Source organism: Macaca thibetana, chromosome 3 (assembly GCF_024542745.1).
Source record: "Macaca thibetana thibetana isolate TM-01 chromosome 3, ASM2454274v1, whole genome shotgun sequence".
Taxonomy (NCBI): domain Eukaryota; kingdom Metazoa; phylum Chordata; class Mammalia; order Primates; family Cercopithecidae; genus Macaca; species Macaca thibetana.
The window spans coordinates 51,352,459-51,369,656 of NC_065580.1; the positions used below are offsets into that span (position 1 = coordinate 51,352,459).

Sequence of the window (17,198 nt, forward strand, 5' to 3'; positions counted from 1 at the left end):
TGGGGATACAGCAGGAACTAGATGGATATGTTTCATGCTGTCTCAGAAAGCCCGCCTCAAGTCATCTCATTCCAGGACCTCAAGCTCCCCAAGCTATTATTATTATTTTTTTTTAACAAAGAGCAACCCCCTTCTCCTTGACTCCAATAAACAAACACACATTAGACTGTCTCTGCTTGGGAAGAATTTATTCCAAGTGTTTATCTGTCATATGTCTGAAGGTCTGCCTTTCTCTGTCCCAAGGTGCAGGCTACTAAATGCCATCAGATCATCTATCTCATAATCACAAGAGCAGTCTAGGCCTTGTCACTGTGGTGGGGACAAAGTCATTCATAGGAACAGGTCAGAGTCCCAGTTCTGGTGTGTCCTGCGTGGCATCGCACACCGGAAAAGGGTGTATGCTTTGATTTGCTTTGAGGCCCTTTAAAGCACACACTTATCTACAGCCTTAACCTTTGCTTCCATATGATTTATTTCATTAACTTAAAGTACATCTGATGTTTATGTTTTTCACAGTCCGTCCTGGCAGCTTTAGCACTGGGAAACTTAAAGGGAATGCTGATGCAGTTTGCTGAAATATGCAGATTGTGGCGAAAGGATAAATATGATTGTGTAAGTAGAGGCAATAGTATTTGAAAGAGAGATAAATCACAATAGCATTTTAATGTTAATGTGAAATGCATGTTTATATTGTAAACTAAGTGAAATTTTGTTTCTATATATCTGTTCAAAATAACATTAGTTTTATTTGTTATTTTTAAATTGCATACTCTAATGATCGTTTTCTGGGACTTTAAAAAAATGGGCTACTTTTAATTTAAAAGAAGGGGCTCCATGAAACACTAGTCTGGAACTTCCTTAGGCCTATTCTAAAAGTTCTTGCAGTAATCCGAAATACTACAGAAACTCTTGGAATTTTAGGGTATGCATGGCTTCTGTTTTTCATTACATAATGTGTTTGTTTCCACGAATCTGTGAAGAACTTAATTTCCAAACATTCCTTTTGGAAATACTCTCATTTGGAAAGGCTTCCCCTTGCTCTCACATGCTTTGCTATTTTAACAGGGTCAAAGTCTGTGGTATAAAAATGCTTGTTAACATACCCTTAGGTATTTAAAGATCATAACTAGTAAACTACAGTTGATTTACTTTTGTGGGGCATTTTAACACCCTTTTGGCATGCTAAAATTCTTATAAAGATAGCAACCATCAATTAAATCCACAGACCAAAACATTAGTATAAGCTCTACCAGTTAATTTGTTGATTTTTTTTTTTTTTTAAGAGATAGGATGTCCCTCTGTCAGCCAGGTTGGAGTGCAATGGTGCCATCCTAGCTCACTATAACCTCAAACTCCTGGGCTCAGGCGATCCCCCTGCCCCAGCCTCCTGAGTGCTATGACTACAGCTGCACACCACCATCCTCAGTTAATTTTTTAAAATTTTTTGTAGAAACAGATTCTCACTATGTTGCCCAACTCCTGGCCTCAAGTGATCCTCCCACCTCAGCCTCCCAAAGTGCTGGCATTACAGATGTGAGCCTTCATGCCTAGTCTAATTTGCTGATTTTAATGAACAGCAGCTGGTTATATTAGGTTGGTGCAAAAATAATTGCGGTTTTTGCAATTATAATTATCACTGTGACAGACAATTCCATTTCCTAAATGGGTTGGAAATGGGATTAGAAATGAATACACTTTCTTTGAATCCTCTTATGTTTGCTTGTGTTTTTGTGGCCCAGAACCTGAGCCAGCAGAAACGACCTCTTGAGACAAGTGTCTTCTGTGCACTTTGCTCCCTTGCCCAAGATGACAACTTCCAACTTCCACCACGTCTGGCAAAGTTTTTAATTTTTGTTTTTTTTTTTAGAGACAAGGTCTCACTGTCTCTACAAAAAAAGAAAAAAAGTTTATTTAAAGACCCCGTCTCCACATTGTACTTTAATCAAAGTAAATTGTAGTGTATATGTTGCTTTCTTTTCACAGTTAATTTGGGTCACGACCTGCATCTTCACCATTGTCCTGGGACTTGGGCTAGGCCTGGCAGCTAGTGTGGCGTTTCAACTGCTAACCATCGTGTTCAGGACCCAATTGTGAGTGCTCAAAGTGCTCTGCATGCAAGCATGCTTGGACCTGCCCAAATCAGAAGAGAAAAAAAAATGTCACTGGCTAAGAGAACAGTAGTTGGTTGATAGGTGTGCATTTCTATCAGGATGGGGTAGTTTATCCTCCCTCCGGTTGCTCATTTCAAGGCCTGAAGGGCAATAGCATGGCCCAGCTTTAGAGTATCAGCCCAGGGAGGAGACCTGCTGTTGGTCTGCTCCTGGCTTTGACTCCAGTTCAAATAAATCATATAAATCTCTGAGTCTGTTCTCCCAGCTATAAACCAAAAGTAATTCTATTCCAAGCAGGTTTAATGTCTTTGCCTTGTACTTGTTAAACATGGAAATGTGTTACTGAGACTGAGATTCTTTCCATCTAGTGGATGGATTTCTTTTATAGGTTGTTAGATTGCACTCATACCTTTAAAATATGGAGCTGGATTAGAGAACTTCTCAAAGGCCCCTCTTACCTTAAAATTCTACAAAAGCCGTTTGGAATTCTTGATTTTTAATAATAATTCAGTCCAAGCATCTTTTTTGTTATTATTTATTTATTTATTATTTTTTGAGACAGAGTTTCGCTTGTCGCCTAGGCTGGAGTGCAATGGTGCAATCTCGGTTCACTGCAACCTCTGCCTCCTGGGTTCAAGCAATTCTCCTGCCTCAGCCTCCCAAGTAGCTGGGACTATAGGTGCCTGCCACTGCGCCTGGCTAATTTTTGTATTTTTACTAGAGGTGGGGTTTCACCATGTTGGCCAGACTGGTTCATGAACTCCTGACCTAGGGTGATCTGCCCACCTCAGCCTGCCAAAGTACTGGGATTACAGTCATTAGCCATGGCACCCAGCCTTGATTTTTAAAAATCTTTGCCATGTAACATCACTACCATGTGGTTGCTGAGCCTATTTTGAATTACATGGTGTGACAGAGAAAGAGGCTTCCTTGGGAACTAAGGAGTTCTAGAACAGAAATTGTTATCACAAAGTCAATCCCTGACTGATGGAATACATCGATATTGAAATACTCCTGCACTCTTTCATTTATTTATATTTCATTCCATTATTTACTGGGAACCCATCAAACATAGAGACAAACTAAATGGTCATAAGCAAGTCATTTTACTTTTCCATGTCCTCATCCATACAACTGGGTAATCATATCTGCCTTACCTCATGGAATAACTGTGATATTCAGAAACAAAATGGCAAAAGCATATGGAGTGCTTTATAAACTGTAACATGACAAATGGGAGGCACCTTTTAGGTGCTGTGAGAGGACACAAAGATAAGTAAAACAAGGTGTTCACCTTCCAGAGTCTCTGATAGCATGATGATTCCCCAACCTTTTACATTTTGAAAAGTGAGCCTGCTTTGGTATGCTGAGGAAAAAAAATCAGTGTTAGCCTTATAGGCTTAACAAACATACATGAATGATTTACTTGGTGTTTTTCTCCCGACAGTCCAAAATGCAGCACACTGGCTAATATTGGAAGAAGCAACATCTATAAGAATAAAAAAGATTATTACGATGTAAGGGAGATTCATTTTTTTCTTTGACTTGCTAAATGATATTAAGTACGGATCTAATGGGCACCATCTAACAATGCTTCTCTGCCTTATAGATGTATGAGCTGAAAGGAGTGAAAATTTTCAGATGTCCATCTCCTATCTACTTTGCAAACATTGGTTTCTTTAGGCAGAAACTTATCGATGCTGTAAGGTTTGGGGTTATTTAATGTTTTTCCTTGTAATCTTACTGAATATCTGGGAATGTCATTATTCTGTAAGGTCATTGTTGAGGCTGGGTTATGTCACATATGTTGAGGTGGGGTTGTGTCAGTGTTTTTTGTCCCATGTCCCAGAGCAGATGAAACTACCTTATGGGAGTTTGTTAACAGGTTGGGAAATAAGCCTTTTCAGCTGACATCTAATATAGAAGAATCCTTTTCTCAAATTCTGCTGTAGAGTAAAAAAAATTTACCACATTTTGGGCTGCTGGCTTTTAGTAGGTGTCATCCTACAGATTTTCTTTGGGTATCAACTTCAGAAACAATGAAGGAGCATTTAATATTTGACTGCATCATCAAGAGATTCAGTATAGCAGTTGTAAATGAATAGTTAACACTGAATAACAATAAATACTGAGTGTCCCTGGCAAACTGAAGAGATGATGACAAGGAAGCAATCTTGACAGTTAACAAAAAAAACTCAGTCCTCCCTCTTGAAATATGCCTTTGGTCTCTCTGTACCTTGCATAGAGCCTCTGCCTTAAACCTTAACTATTATTATTAGTTTGATATGCATCAGATATTTTTCTACCCACTTTTTTGTTGTTGTTTGCAAAATGAGATTATATTGTATATTTGGTTTTCTGTACTGCCCTTTTCTTTTTTTTTTTTTTTTTTTTTTTTGAGACGGAGTCTCGGTCTGTCGCCCAGGCTGGAGTGCAGTGGCCAGATCTCAGCTCACTGCAAGCTCCGCCTCCCGGGTTCACGCCATTCTCCTGCCTCAGCCTCCCGAGTAGCTGGGACTACAGGCGCCCGCCGCCTCGCCCGGCTAGTTTTTTGTATTTTTTAGTAGAGACGGGGTTTCACTGGGTTAGCCAGGATGGTCTCGATCTCCTGACCTCGTGATCCGCCGGTCTCGGCCTCCCAAAGTGCTGGGATTACAGGCTTGAGCCACCGCGCCCGGCCTGTACTGCCCTTTTCAATTACTCTAGTAAACTTCCATCTAACTATATTTTTTGTCAAGGATTTGTTTTGTTTTGTTTTGTTTCGAGACAAGGTCTTGCTTTGTCACCCAGGCTGACACGATCACAGCTCACTGCAACCTCAAACTCTGGGGTTCAAGCAATCCCCCTGCCTCAGCCCCCCAAGCAGATGAGACTCCAGGCATGTGCCACTATACCCCACTAAGTTTTAAATTTTTTGTAGAGACAAGTGCTTGCTTTGTTGCCCAGGCTACCCTTGAACTCATGGCCTCATGCAATCCTCCCACCTCGGCCTCCCAAAGTCTTAGGATTAGAGGTGTGAGCCACCATGCCTAGCCAAGGATTTATTACATAATTTGATCCTCCTCTCTTATTTATCTGGAACTAAATATTACAGCAATAAGAATTCATTAGTGTCAAAAAAAAGATTACCCTCAAATATAATACTAAAATTATAAAATAAAATTATATAATAATAAATAACATACAATTATATAAATTTTAATGATAAAAATTACATACAAGCAGAATACTTATGTAGGTGCCACTCATACTCAATAAATAGAAAATAAATAAAATAAAACCCCCTAAGAGTTGTGTAGGTTCCAAACAAAAACAGATTCAAACAGAGTTTATGTCCATTCATGGATAATTTATGGATGAATCCTGGACTGTGTTATACAAAAACTTTTGACTGTTGGTAACTGCATACAGGTGGAGTAGACCATGGGTCTGACACAATGTTGTTGCTGATGTTGTTTAAACCACGTTTAAATTTTGTCACAAATATTTTTATTATCTGTCCCAATCCCTCAAATCACTCCAGTTAAAGTTGTTAGAATTATGCTATATACATAACAGAATATTGAGTACTCTTGTAACATAGCAATGGGTTTCTCAGGTTGGCTTCAGTCCACTTCGAATTCTACGCAAGCGCAACAAAGCTTTGAGGAAAATCCGAAAACTGCAGAAGCAAGGCCTGCTGCAAGTAACACCAGTAAGTTCCTTGACCACATTTCTATGCATTATAGCTAAAAGCTTAGTAAAGGATGATTCAAGGGGTTAGTTCCATTCCTTTAAGTGAAATGCAAGATAAACGAGGGATTTCATGTGTCAATGAGTGTTATATTTTAAAATGACATCCTTTTGAGGGTCTCCCTAAAATTTTTATTCTCCTGGGAAAAGCACCAAACACAAGTGTCTACAATCTTGTTGTTTTGAGACAGTGTCTCGCTCTGTGGCCTACGCTGGAGTGCAGTGGTGCGATCACAGCTCATTGCAGCCTTGACCTCCCAGACTCAAGCGACCCTGCCACCTCAGCCTGCAAGTAGCTGAAACTACAAGCACATGTGCCACCACGCCTGGCTAATTTTTTAATTTTTTGCAGAGATGGGGTCTCACCATGTTGCCCTTGCTGGTCTCAAACTCCTGGGCTCAAGTGATCCTCCCACCTCGGTTTCCTAAAGTGCTGGGATTACAGGCATTAGCCACCACATGTAGTCCAATTCCATTGTTTGGCTCAACTCTGAATCAGTGCTTCTGAAACTCACTGACTATCTCTGACATACACAATATTTTTCTTGGTCACAGTTTTTACGCTTGTTATCCTCTCCTGCAGAAAGGATTTATATGTACTGTTGACACCATAAAAGATTCCGATGAAGAGCTGGACAACAATCAGATACAAGTACTGGACGAGCCAATCGATACCACAGACCTGCCCTTCCAGATTGACTGGAATGATCAGCTTCCTCTCAACATTGAGGTCCCCAAAATCAGCCTCCACAGCCTCATTCTCGACTTTTCAGCAGTGTCCTTTCTTGATGTTTCTTCAATGAGGGGCCTTAAATCGGTAATTTCTTTGTTCTTAATGGAAACAACCAATCAATGACTGAAGGTGAAAAAAAAATTGTATTTGTGGGCTGGGCATAGTGGCTCATGCCTGTAATCCCAGCACTTTGGGAGGCTGAGGTGGGTGGATCACCTGAGGTCAGGAGTTTGAGATCAGCTTGGCCAACATGGTGAAGCCCCATCTCTACTAGAAATACAGCTGGGCGTGGTGGCATGCACCTGTAATCCCAGCTACTTGGGAGGCTGAGGCAGGAGAATGGCTTGAACCTGGGAGGTGGAAATTGCAGTAAGCCAAAATTGCACCACTGCACTCCAGCAACAGAGGGAGACTCTGTCTCAAAAAATAATAATAATAATTGTATTTGTGGAAGGATGCTCCTTTAGGTAACATGCATTTAATTAGAAGCAAATTATAATCTTAGAGTATTCCATGGAGGGAAAGGTGGTGTTCAGTGGACTCTTGAGAAGGGCATTTTCCATGAGACTGGGTACTATATTGAAGGGAATCAAATCTATAATAATAATGTATGATGAATCTGCTGGTGGACAACTGTGCTCACATTCCTTTCAAATTTCAATTCTGTGGTGTTTTCAAATCTTTGTGGGCATAGTATCTAAATTATTCTGAAATCAGAGAAGATCTGGAAAGGTCCTGGGAAAAAATGTAAGAGTGGATCCTTTTGTTTTATCCTCATTCACCATAAGCTGATTTTCACATGGCTAAAACCCAAATAGATATATGAAAGAATAAATGTCACATGTGATTTCAAAACACGACTGACAATCAGATTGCAGCCTGTTTTCTTTCCACAGATTTATCACATTTCTAAAATAAATTAGTTTCTAACAGAAATGCAGAAACATATAAAAAGAAAATTTAAGAATTTCTACATCTTTCTCTTTTTCTTGGGTTTTCACAAAAATCTACCCAAGTGAGAGCTGACCTAAGATAAGACCTATTAAGCATGAACTGGATACATGTGAACTGGATACAAAATTAGAAAATGAAAGAATTTTTTTTTAATGTTAACATCATGTAACTCTTAAGTCTACTTGCGTTTTCTTTTCTTTTTTTGGTTTCAGTTTTTGCTTATTTTAGCTTTTGATTACTTTAGCTTACTGTTTCTGCATTTTCACACACACACCCACCCATCCACACACACACACACACACACGTATTTATTTTTTGGTTCTAGCAGTATAACACAAAGGACAAGGGCTCTAATTCTTAGTTAAGTGCCTAGAAGAGGTTCTGAAAGTGTTTACTAATGACGGCAATGATATTAATGATATTAATGATCATCTAACCTGATCAACAATATAAGCTACTTTTCTTACCTTCCATGATCTTACTCATATCACTACTGGTATTTGTTCTTAGCCTAGAGACCAGAAAAATGTATAAAGATTCATTGGTGCTAGATATATCCATTCATTGTGGACAAGAATAATTAGCAACTCATGGTCCGTAGGTTCTTTTTTTAAACTTTTATGCAGCAAGAAAGCTCTAGTTGAGATCATCCCAAAGAATACACTATTTTAAAATTAAATCAGAGTTGTTCTTATGAGTTTGAGACAGAACATTTTCCCATAATACTCCCTTCAAGAATGATCATTTTTAACTTCTTACTGAGGAGAAGGGCTCCTTTATTTGGGTTTATTTCTGTCATAGAGCCTTGGTTTTAACTTTAGTATCTTTTGACACTATTATCTCTTTTCAAAATGTTAAAGCTTCTGAAAGCAATACATCACCCGTAAGGTATAATTCTGATTGTTTTCTTTATATTTCTGACAAGTGAAACTGTTCCCTAAGGAAGATATACTTTCTTTTTAACAGATTTTGCAAGAATTTATCAGGATCAAGGTAGATGTGTATATTGTTGGAGTTGATGGTAAGTGGCTTTATTTTTGCTTTATGTTCTGACAATCACTTCAGGCTCAATGCCAACTCTCAATCTAGACAGCCTCTCCAAAGAATGAGTATTTTATATAAACAAGATGAAAATCTAATTTGCAGCCAACCCAATAAAAATCCCTATGGAAACAGCATCTTTGCATTTTAGTTGTGTTGATATGTAATTAAATAAATTCTACAATTTGAATCCTGATTTCATAGGCAACAAAGGAGGAATATATTAACTATTTTTTACTCTAAATTTCCTGAAAAAGTAGCCTTGTTTTCTGTCTCTCTTCCTCCCTTCCCTTGCACTCTCCAGCCCATAATAATTTGGTTTAGCTTCACCTGCTGATGAGACCATCCTTGCCAAGGTTATCAGCAATGTCCAGATTGTCAGGATTAACTGCCTTCGTCTCAGGTCCCTCTGCAGCAGCGTACTTAAGCATCAGGCGCTCTCTCTAGCATTTGTCTTTGAAACTCTCTCCCTTCCTGACTCTGGCAAGACATTTCTGATTCACCTCCTACCTCTCAAACATCTCCTCAGGGTCAGACATTGGTTCAACTCCCACTCTTTCAGTCTTCCCCAAGCTTCAAACTTACACTCGATACCATGGTTCTAATTCCACAGACTCTTTCTAGTCAATTTCCTACATGTTTATTATTTCATGTATATCTACTTGTTAATGAATCCCCAAACTATACCTCCAGCCCAGACCTTTCTTCTGAGCTGCAGACCAATGGACTCGACTGTCCGGATATCCCCCAGGCACCTCAAATACATATTTTTAATAAACTACGTATATGATTCCCCCTCCCAAAAATACTTCTTTCCTATCACAATCACTGCATCACTGCTTACCTAGTTTTCCAGATAGAAACCCTGAAACCATCACCAATTTCTCCTCTCCTTCCCTCTAGTCAGTGAGTCACCAGGTCCTATAAATATTTCCTCTTAAATCAGTCTCTTCCTATCCATTTCCAGAACTTTAATCTAGACCCTTCTCATTTCTCAACTAGGCCTTCTAGAAGGACTTTCTAACTAATATCCTTGTCCATCCCTATAATGCTCTCCCATCCTATTTTCTGAAGAAAGCTTCTTCAGGCAGTTTTCCGACAATAACTGAAAACATTCTTGCTTCCCCAGGCAGGGCACTGGGTCTTCAGACTGTTTGCATCCACAGAATACACACATATCAAATAACTTTGCAGTTCAGTTTGTGTCCCTACTAGACTATATCTCTTCCAGGGCAGGTATTGTTCTTGCTTACCTTCTTATTTCCTGTCTCTTCCCTAGATCCTAGGACATCATAGGCATTCAGTAAAGACTTACTGAATACCTACTATTTATCAGGCACTGTTCTGGGTGCTGGGAATACAGCAGTGAATCTGACAAGCCCCTGTCCTCATGAAGCTTATAGTCGCATCGGAAAGCCATATAATAAACAAATAAAAGCATATTTCAGGTAGTGATAAGTGCTAAGAAAAAAGCAGGGTTAAGAAACAGAGGCTGGGAGTGGTGGCTCATGCCTGTAATCCTAGCACTCTAGAAAGCTGAGGCAGGCAGATCACTTAAGCCCCAGAGTTTGAGATTAGCCTGAGCAATATGGTGAATCCTCATCTCTAAAAAAAAAAAAAAAAAAAGGCCGGGCGCGGTGGCTCAAGCCTGTAATCCCAGCACTTTGGGAGGCCGAGACCGGCGGATCACGAGGTCAGGAGATCGAGACCATCCTGGCTAACCCAGTGAAACCCCGTCTCTACTAAAAAATACAAAAAACTAGCCGGGCGAGGCGGCGGGCGCCTGTAGTCCCAGCTACTCGGGAGGCTGAGGCAGGAGAATGGCGTGAACCCGGGAGGCGGAGCTTGCAGTGAGCTGAGATCCGTCCACTGCACTCCAGCCTGGGCGACAGACCGAGACTCCGTCTCAAAAAAAAAAAAAAAAAAAAAAAAAAAAAAAAAAAAAAAAAAAATTAGCTGGGTGTGGTGGTATGTGCCTGTAGTCCCAGCTACCCAGGAGATTGAGGTGGAAGGATGGAAGGATCACTTGAGCCTGGGAGGTCGAGGCTGCGGTGAGCTGTGATCATGCCACTGCACACCAGCCTGGGTGACAGAGCAAGACTGTCTCAAATTAGAAAAAAAGAAAAGAGAGAGAGAGGAAAGAGAGAGAAGGAAGGAAGGAAGGGAGGGAGGGAGGGAGGGAGGGAGGGAGGGAAGGACCGCTGATCAGGGATGTCCAGCAAATGACATTTTTAGTAGAGACTAGAATGAAGTGAGGCAGTCAACCTTGACAGTACTTAGGGGGAGCTTTTTAGGGAGAAGAGACAAGTGGTACACAGGTCCTTCGAAAGGTATAAAATTGGCATCCTTAATCTCTTCCTTTCTACTGGATCCTGTCCCTAAAATATACAGACATATTCCAGTTTCAAGACTTTAAAAAAAAAACTTTTAAGTTCAGGGGTACACATGCAGGTTTGTTACATAGGTAAACTCATGTCATGGGGGTTTGTTGTACAGATTATTTCATCATCCAGATATTAAGCCTAGTACCCATAAGTTATTTTTCCTGATCCTCTCCCTCCTCCCACCCTTCACCCTCTGATAGGCCCCAGTGTTTATTGTTCCCCTCCATGTGTCCATGTGTCCTCATCATTTAGCTCCCACTTATAAGTGAGAATATGCAGTATTTGGTTTTCTGTTTGCATTAGTTTGCTAAAGGATAATGGCCTCCAACTCCATGTACCTGCAAAGGATATTATCTTGGTTTTTTTAATGACTATATAGTATTCCATGGTGTATATGTACCACATTTTCTTTATCCAGTCTATCATTGATGGGCATTTATGTTGAGTCCATGTCTTTGCTATTGTGAATAGTGCAGCAATCAACATACGCATGCATGCATCTTTATAACAGAATGATTTATATTCCTTTGGGTATATACCCAGTAATGGAATTGCTGGGTCAAATGGTATTTTTGTCTTTAGCCCTCTGAGGAATCGCTACACTGTGCTTATACACTGTTGGTGGGACTGAAAATTAGTTCAACCATTGTCAAGGCTTCCTTATAATTAAAAATATCCCCTTGATCCCAGGAACCTTTAATTTACTAACAATTTTACCCTTTTCCATCATCCCAGATATCTTGGAAAGTATCTGTTCCTGCTGTCTCTACTGCCTGGCATTCTTTTCAGTCTTTATCAAAGATTATCACCTTCCTTGTCATTGCACACCACCCTCTCCATCCCAGATCCTGGTGGCCACAATGCCCTCCATGGTCCCTCTCCCTCTATCACTGAAAGCTTGTCTGTGAACAGAAGAATCCATCTCCATGATTGTGTACCTTCTCTTCCTCCACTTTTTTCCAAATCCTAGGCACTTTTAGATGGTACCTGCTCAAGTTTTCCCAGATACCCACCAAGAGGTAACTTTCTCAGAATTTTCATAGTACTTGATCTATATCTCTCTTATATATTCAACAAAAAATATGAAGACATACTATGTGTTGGGAATTATTCTAAAACTAAGAAAACAAGGAAAAAAACTAGATTGCTCCTTGCCCTCATTATTATACAACACGTCTTCTGTCAGTACTACAGGAATATATAAATAAATGTTCTATCTTCCTTGAGGGCAAGATTCAGGTCTAATTTATCTTTTGATCTTTATTACTCAGCCAGAGTTTTGCACATGGCAGACATAAGGTAATAGTTGGTTGAGTAATCCATGTAAATGAATGCTGTTTAGTGCCTACAAAAATGGGATTTCTCAAAGATGATTAGAGGTAAGTGGTAAGGAAGATGTTTTCTTATAAAACCCAGCAGCTTTGCGAAAATGGGCTACAATAAAGAACCACAGCATATCACTGGTCCATAAACATATGTTCCATTTTGGCAGAATCCTAAATTTTAATAAGAAGCCACACTTGATACTCCAATCATTAAGCAGGGAGATCAATTCACTAGGCTCCTGCCTAAATGAGTTTTCTTCTAGGAACTACTGTTTTTCATTTGCTCCTTTGCCTTCCTCCGTTTTACATTAGGGCATTAATTTTTTTTTATTACAAAGGTATTTGTTAGTTCCAAAAGACATTGTACTAAAGATAGACCAGTATTATACCACTGCAACCTACAAACAACCAAATGTCAATGAAACGCACATTTGCAAATGGAAGGTGAAATTACTAGCCTCAAGGAAAAACTGGTGGTCAAACAATTGTTTTTTTCCTAAAAGTTACTGTTTTTCTCTCTTCAGATGACTTCATTGAGAAGCTTAACCGGTATGAATTTTTTGATGGTGAAGTGAAAACCTCAATACTTTTCTTAACAATCCATGATGCTGTTTTGCATATTTCGATGAAGAAAGATTACAGTACTTCAAAGTTTAAACCCAGTCAGGTACCAGCTCTTTGATGACTCACAATTGCATAAGCAGCCACTCCTTAAATTTCTCATTATTTTTCAACATTAAAAAAAACCAGCCCCTAATCCCTATTTCCATTCTCTTTTTCTCAGGAAAAAGATGGAAAAATTGATTTTACCATAAATACAAATGGAGGATTACGTAATCGGGAATATCAGGTAAGATTCTTCAACAGGTTTATCTTCACCTAGACATCACAGCAAAAAAGAAACAAAAAACAAAAAAAAAAACACCTTCAAAGTAGTGAGGCCACTTCCTGCATGTGGCAGAAAGTCCAGCACTTGCTTGAGCCTCTGTGCCTCACCCCTAGAGAACTGAAGCAATGCTAACCAATCTCACAGGGAGTTTTTGGGAAAAGAAACTCAGACCCGTACAAAAAAAGGATGAAAAAATAGTGATAACAGATCTCCGTTAATGCAATATTGAGCATATCTTCCTTTATTTTTCAAACCACTTACAACAATGCTCTTATTCTGGCCCTGTAATAATCCACGTAGCAGGGAAGGTATTGCTATTTCCATTTACAGGTGAATAAGCGATGAAAATAAGCTAATACACACCTCCCAATAGTCAGATGCTTGAGAAGTCCCTAGCACAGTGTCCAGTCAAGCAATGAAACAAGTTTCTATCCTTCCTTACTGGAGTGAGTTGCCAATTCAGCATTTAACTGGAGAGTCCCATTTCATTGCAGATGTTCATTTCTAGAACATCCAGTCCTTTAAAGCAATGTTTCTAGTTTGGGAAAAGTAGAATCACAAATTAAAATGGGTTTCTGCTGTAGGCCAGGTAGATGGCAGGTGTATTACATTCAGTATCTCAATCCTTATAACAATATACAAAGGAGATATCTTCATTTTCCAAATGAAAAAAAAAAAAAAAAAACAGGAAACAGGCTCAGAGAGCTTAATTTGCTTGAGGTCACACACCAAGTGACCCCAACAGGATTGCACTAAGATCTTTCTGATGACAAGACCTGTCTTCTGTTCACTATAGTACACCATCTCTATCCTCTGGTGAAAAACTAACGGATTGAGGGACCAGAGAAAGAATTTAATGATTGTCTTCAAGCATGGCAGGCAGCCAGTGGTATTTCTCTTAGCTGAAAGGTCTCAAAAAAGGAATTTCTAGTCAAAATGAAAAAGAAATGTATAGCATAAGATAAATCTGGAACATTATTAAGAGTGGTATCAAGTAGCAAAGGTCAGATGAAAAGTCCATTCCAGAAAATTGGATAGACCTGAGGTAAGAGGTGAACGTAGATAAGCACCATGATTCTGTCTCCCAGGACTAGATTCCAGAGAACCCCAATAAAACTGGCACCTTGCCTGAGTACCTTATAAGAAGAGCCTCGCACCAGAAATCCTCTCCTCAGTAACTGCATTCACAACTGTCACCAAGTATTGGAGGATAAAGGGTAGGAACAGCATTTAAACTTCATGTCTGACCCAAACACTAGAACCCATTGTCTAACAAATGTAGCTAGCACATTGGTGGACCTTGGCTTCCCCGTATTAAAAAAAGAAACATTTAACACCAGCTCTTTGTCCAGCCTCTAGGAAGGTAAATCATCAGCTGTGGATAGGCCACCAGTGGTGACTGGGGTAAAAGCTGAATGTACCAGGCCAACACAGAGTTCTTTGGAACAAATGTGAAGAAAGATATTGCTACAACACACTGTCCATTACTTTAAGTTAAATTAGGCCTTTGAATTACAATGTGGTATCACATGAATCTATGTTAAACAAGTAGTGATGGAAGATATTTGATCATTAAAATTCAAGACAAAAAAACTGATAACTTTGGTAAATTCTAGCTCCTAAGATGTGATCATTGTAACAGAACTTGACAAGTGTTTTAAAACAGTAACTTTCTGTCTTCTTCCAGGTACCAGGTGAAACAAAATTCTAATCAACATATAATTCAGAGGGATCTTCATCTGACCATGACATAAAAAACAACTTTATACCCAGAAAGTTATTGATAAGTTCATATATTGTATAAAGAGTATTTTTGACAGAATATGTTTCAAACTTTGGAACAAGATTGTTCTAGTATGGCATATTCTTCACATGTCTAGTATGAAATTATGTAAATATTCTTAATTTTATATCTTGTAGATTTATCAAAGGACAAAAATTATTTTGTTCGTATGTATTTTTGTAGCACTGACAGATTTCCATCCTAGTCACTACCTTCATGCATGTTTAGCAGTGTATTGACGCCACTGTTTTGAATGTCATAATTTATACAGGTCACACTATTTCCATTAAAAAAATCAGTTGTACAGTGGATGTGTCTTGTTAAATTTGTTAGCTTTCTGAAACATGCTTGCTGTGGGTCCCGTAATATAGTGGTCTGGCTGGAAACCTGCTACATGAGAATCTTCTAACAGAACCCCTGTAATCAGGCTTCTTTGCTCAGATTTTATGATTATCAGTTTTTTAAAGCATCCAACCTCCTATCCAGATTTTAAACACAATCCTCTAATGTAATATCTGTAACTACATAGATTTAGTATGAAAACTATACAAGCTAAAAAATGAGAAAGCTTTTTTAGCTTTCTAAAAAAACTAAAAGGAAGGTGAAAAGAAAAGATGGGTAGCCAATTCTTCCTGGTCTCAGTGGGAACAAGGAAAACAGATGGCAGAGAAGTAGTACGACTCTTCTTTTTCACTGCTGGTTATTATTTGTAACTCACAGGGCAGAATAACAGCTCTAGAGTTCAATTTATCTGGAGGAGGAGATTCAGTACACCTGCTTCTCCTTTTCCACTGGTATGGCTCTTGGTGAAAATTTGTATTTATGTAATAGTTAGAAATATCAGCACCAAGAGAAAAATATTCAACGCCCTTTATTAAACATCAAACCACTCTGTCAATGGGAAAAGCTGTCCCAATTGTTTTAGATCTTACCTCTGAACATTGTTGTCAAGGTACCTTTCCACTCTGTTAGTGTCGTTGAGAGGGCTTATCTATTGGACTTAAAACTACATACACAAAGGTAAGATACAGGTTATTTACATAGCCAATCTTAAAAGTAGAATATCAGCACTCTCTTATTTTCCCATTTTTTGTAGAGACAGGATCTATGATGCCCAGGCTGTCTCAAACTCCTGGCCTCAAGCAATCCTCCTGCTTCGGACTCCCAAAGTGTTGGGATTACAGATGTGAGCCATTGTGCCCAGCCACAGCACTCTTTATTAAGTGTTTAACTTTTTGAGTCGACACCTTATAGAGTCTCATACACCCTATGGACTTTGGGGGGGGGGGGGAAACACACACACAAAGACAAAATTTACATATAAAATGCCCCACAAATCTTGGGTTAAGAACTTCTCCTCTAAAGAGGGCAGGAAGTCGAAATTGAAAACAGGAGCCTATTTACTCAATCATTTGGTTTGAAGTTGAGGCAAATGCCTTATATATAGGATTGTCGTTGAGGTCTCCATCTTCCCAAGCAAAGGTGCCCTCTGCATTCTTCTTGCCAACCAAACCAAACAACAACAAAAAAAACTCAAGAAACAAGCACAAGCACTCCAATTCTTGTGCCCACATCACAGTACATTCAACCTTAACACCTTAGAGGTTTACTTATCCTTATCGTTAAATGTTTTTTTCTTGTAGGCCACTAAGGTTGGGTATACTTCTAGTAATGGGAATACATGGGGCTGAGCTTCTACTTGCCTGCCTCAGAGCACATATTGGAAATTGACTAGTACCAAAATCTGATCCCTAATTTAGGAAGAGGTCAAGAGACCATGTTGGAACATAAAAATAAACTTATGTAAACCAGAGCAAGATTGGAAGGGAAAGGATGCAACTGGGAGACAGAACAACTTGTGAAGAGACAAACACATTACAGAAATTCAGAAAGGGTGAAAGTAATACATGTTGAGCAGTTTATCTTTAAAATTATTGTGTAAGTTATTTAAGCATTTGATACATATTTTTATCTAAACACAGAACTTACCACTTAGAAATGTAAATGAAATATTTTAAATGGTTGACCCTACACTGCATGAACAAGAATATAAAAGAGGGATATTTAATTCACGTTTCTAGCATCTTCATCTGGATTTCAATATGTCACGGCTGACCTGTTCATCTTCCCCTAGTCTCTCTACCAGCATCTTTTCTACCTCAGTTAATGACAACTCCATTTTTCTTAAGCTGATCAAGCCTAAAAATCCACCAGGAAATCCTATTGACTCTCGTTTTAAAATATAG

General features: G+C 39.1%; 1 protein-coding gene across 1 annotated transcript in view; it reads left to right on the plus strand.

Moving 5' to 3' along the window:
- Nucleotides 1–17,198, plus strand: part of SLC26A3 (solute carrier family 26 member 3) — a 40,780-nt gene extending 23,582 nt beyond the window's left edge. Inside the window, exons 12-22 of the mRNA XM_050784811.1 lie at nucleotides 517–612; nucleotides 1,984–2,090; nucleotides 3,559–3,628; nucleotides 3,721–3,813; nucleotides 5,710–5,805; nucleotides 6,427–6,660; nucleotides 8,497–8,551; nucleotides 12,805–12,947; nucleotides 13,065–13,130; nucleotides 15,878–15,972; nucleotides 17,087–17,198. Coding sequence (XP_050640768.1) covers nucleotides 517–612; nucleotides 1,984–2,090; nucleotides 3,559–3,628; nucleotides 3,721–3,813; nucleotides 5,710–5,805; nucleotides 6,427–6,660; nucleotides 8,497–8,551; nucleotides 12,805–12,947; nucleotides 13,065–13,130; nucleotides 15,878–15,972; nucleotides 17,087–17,198 — 1,167 coding nt within the window. The remainder of the gene's footprint in view (nucleotides 1–516; nucleotides 613–1,983; nucleotides 2,091–3,558; nucleotides 3,629–3,720; nucleotides 3,814–5,709; nucleotides 5,806–6,426; nucleotides 6,661–8,496; nucleotides 8,552–12,804; nucleotides 12,948–13,064; nucleotides 13,131–15,877; nucleotides 15,973–17,086) is intronic.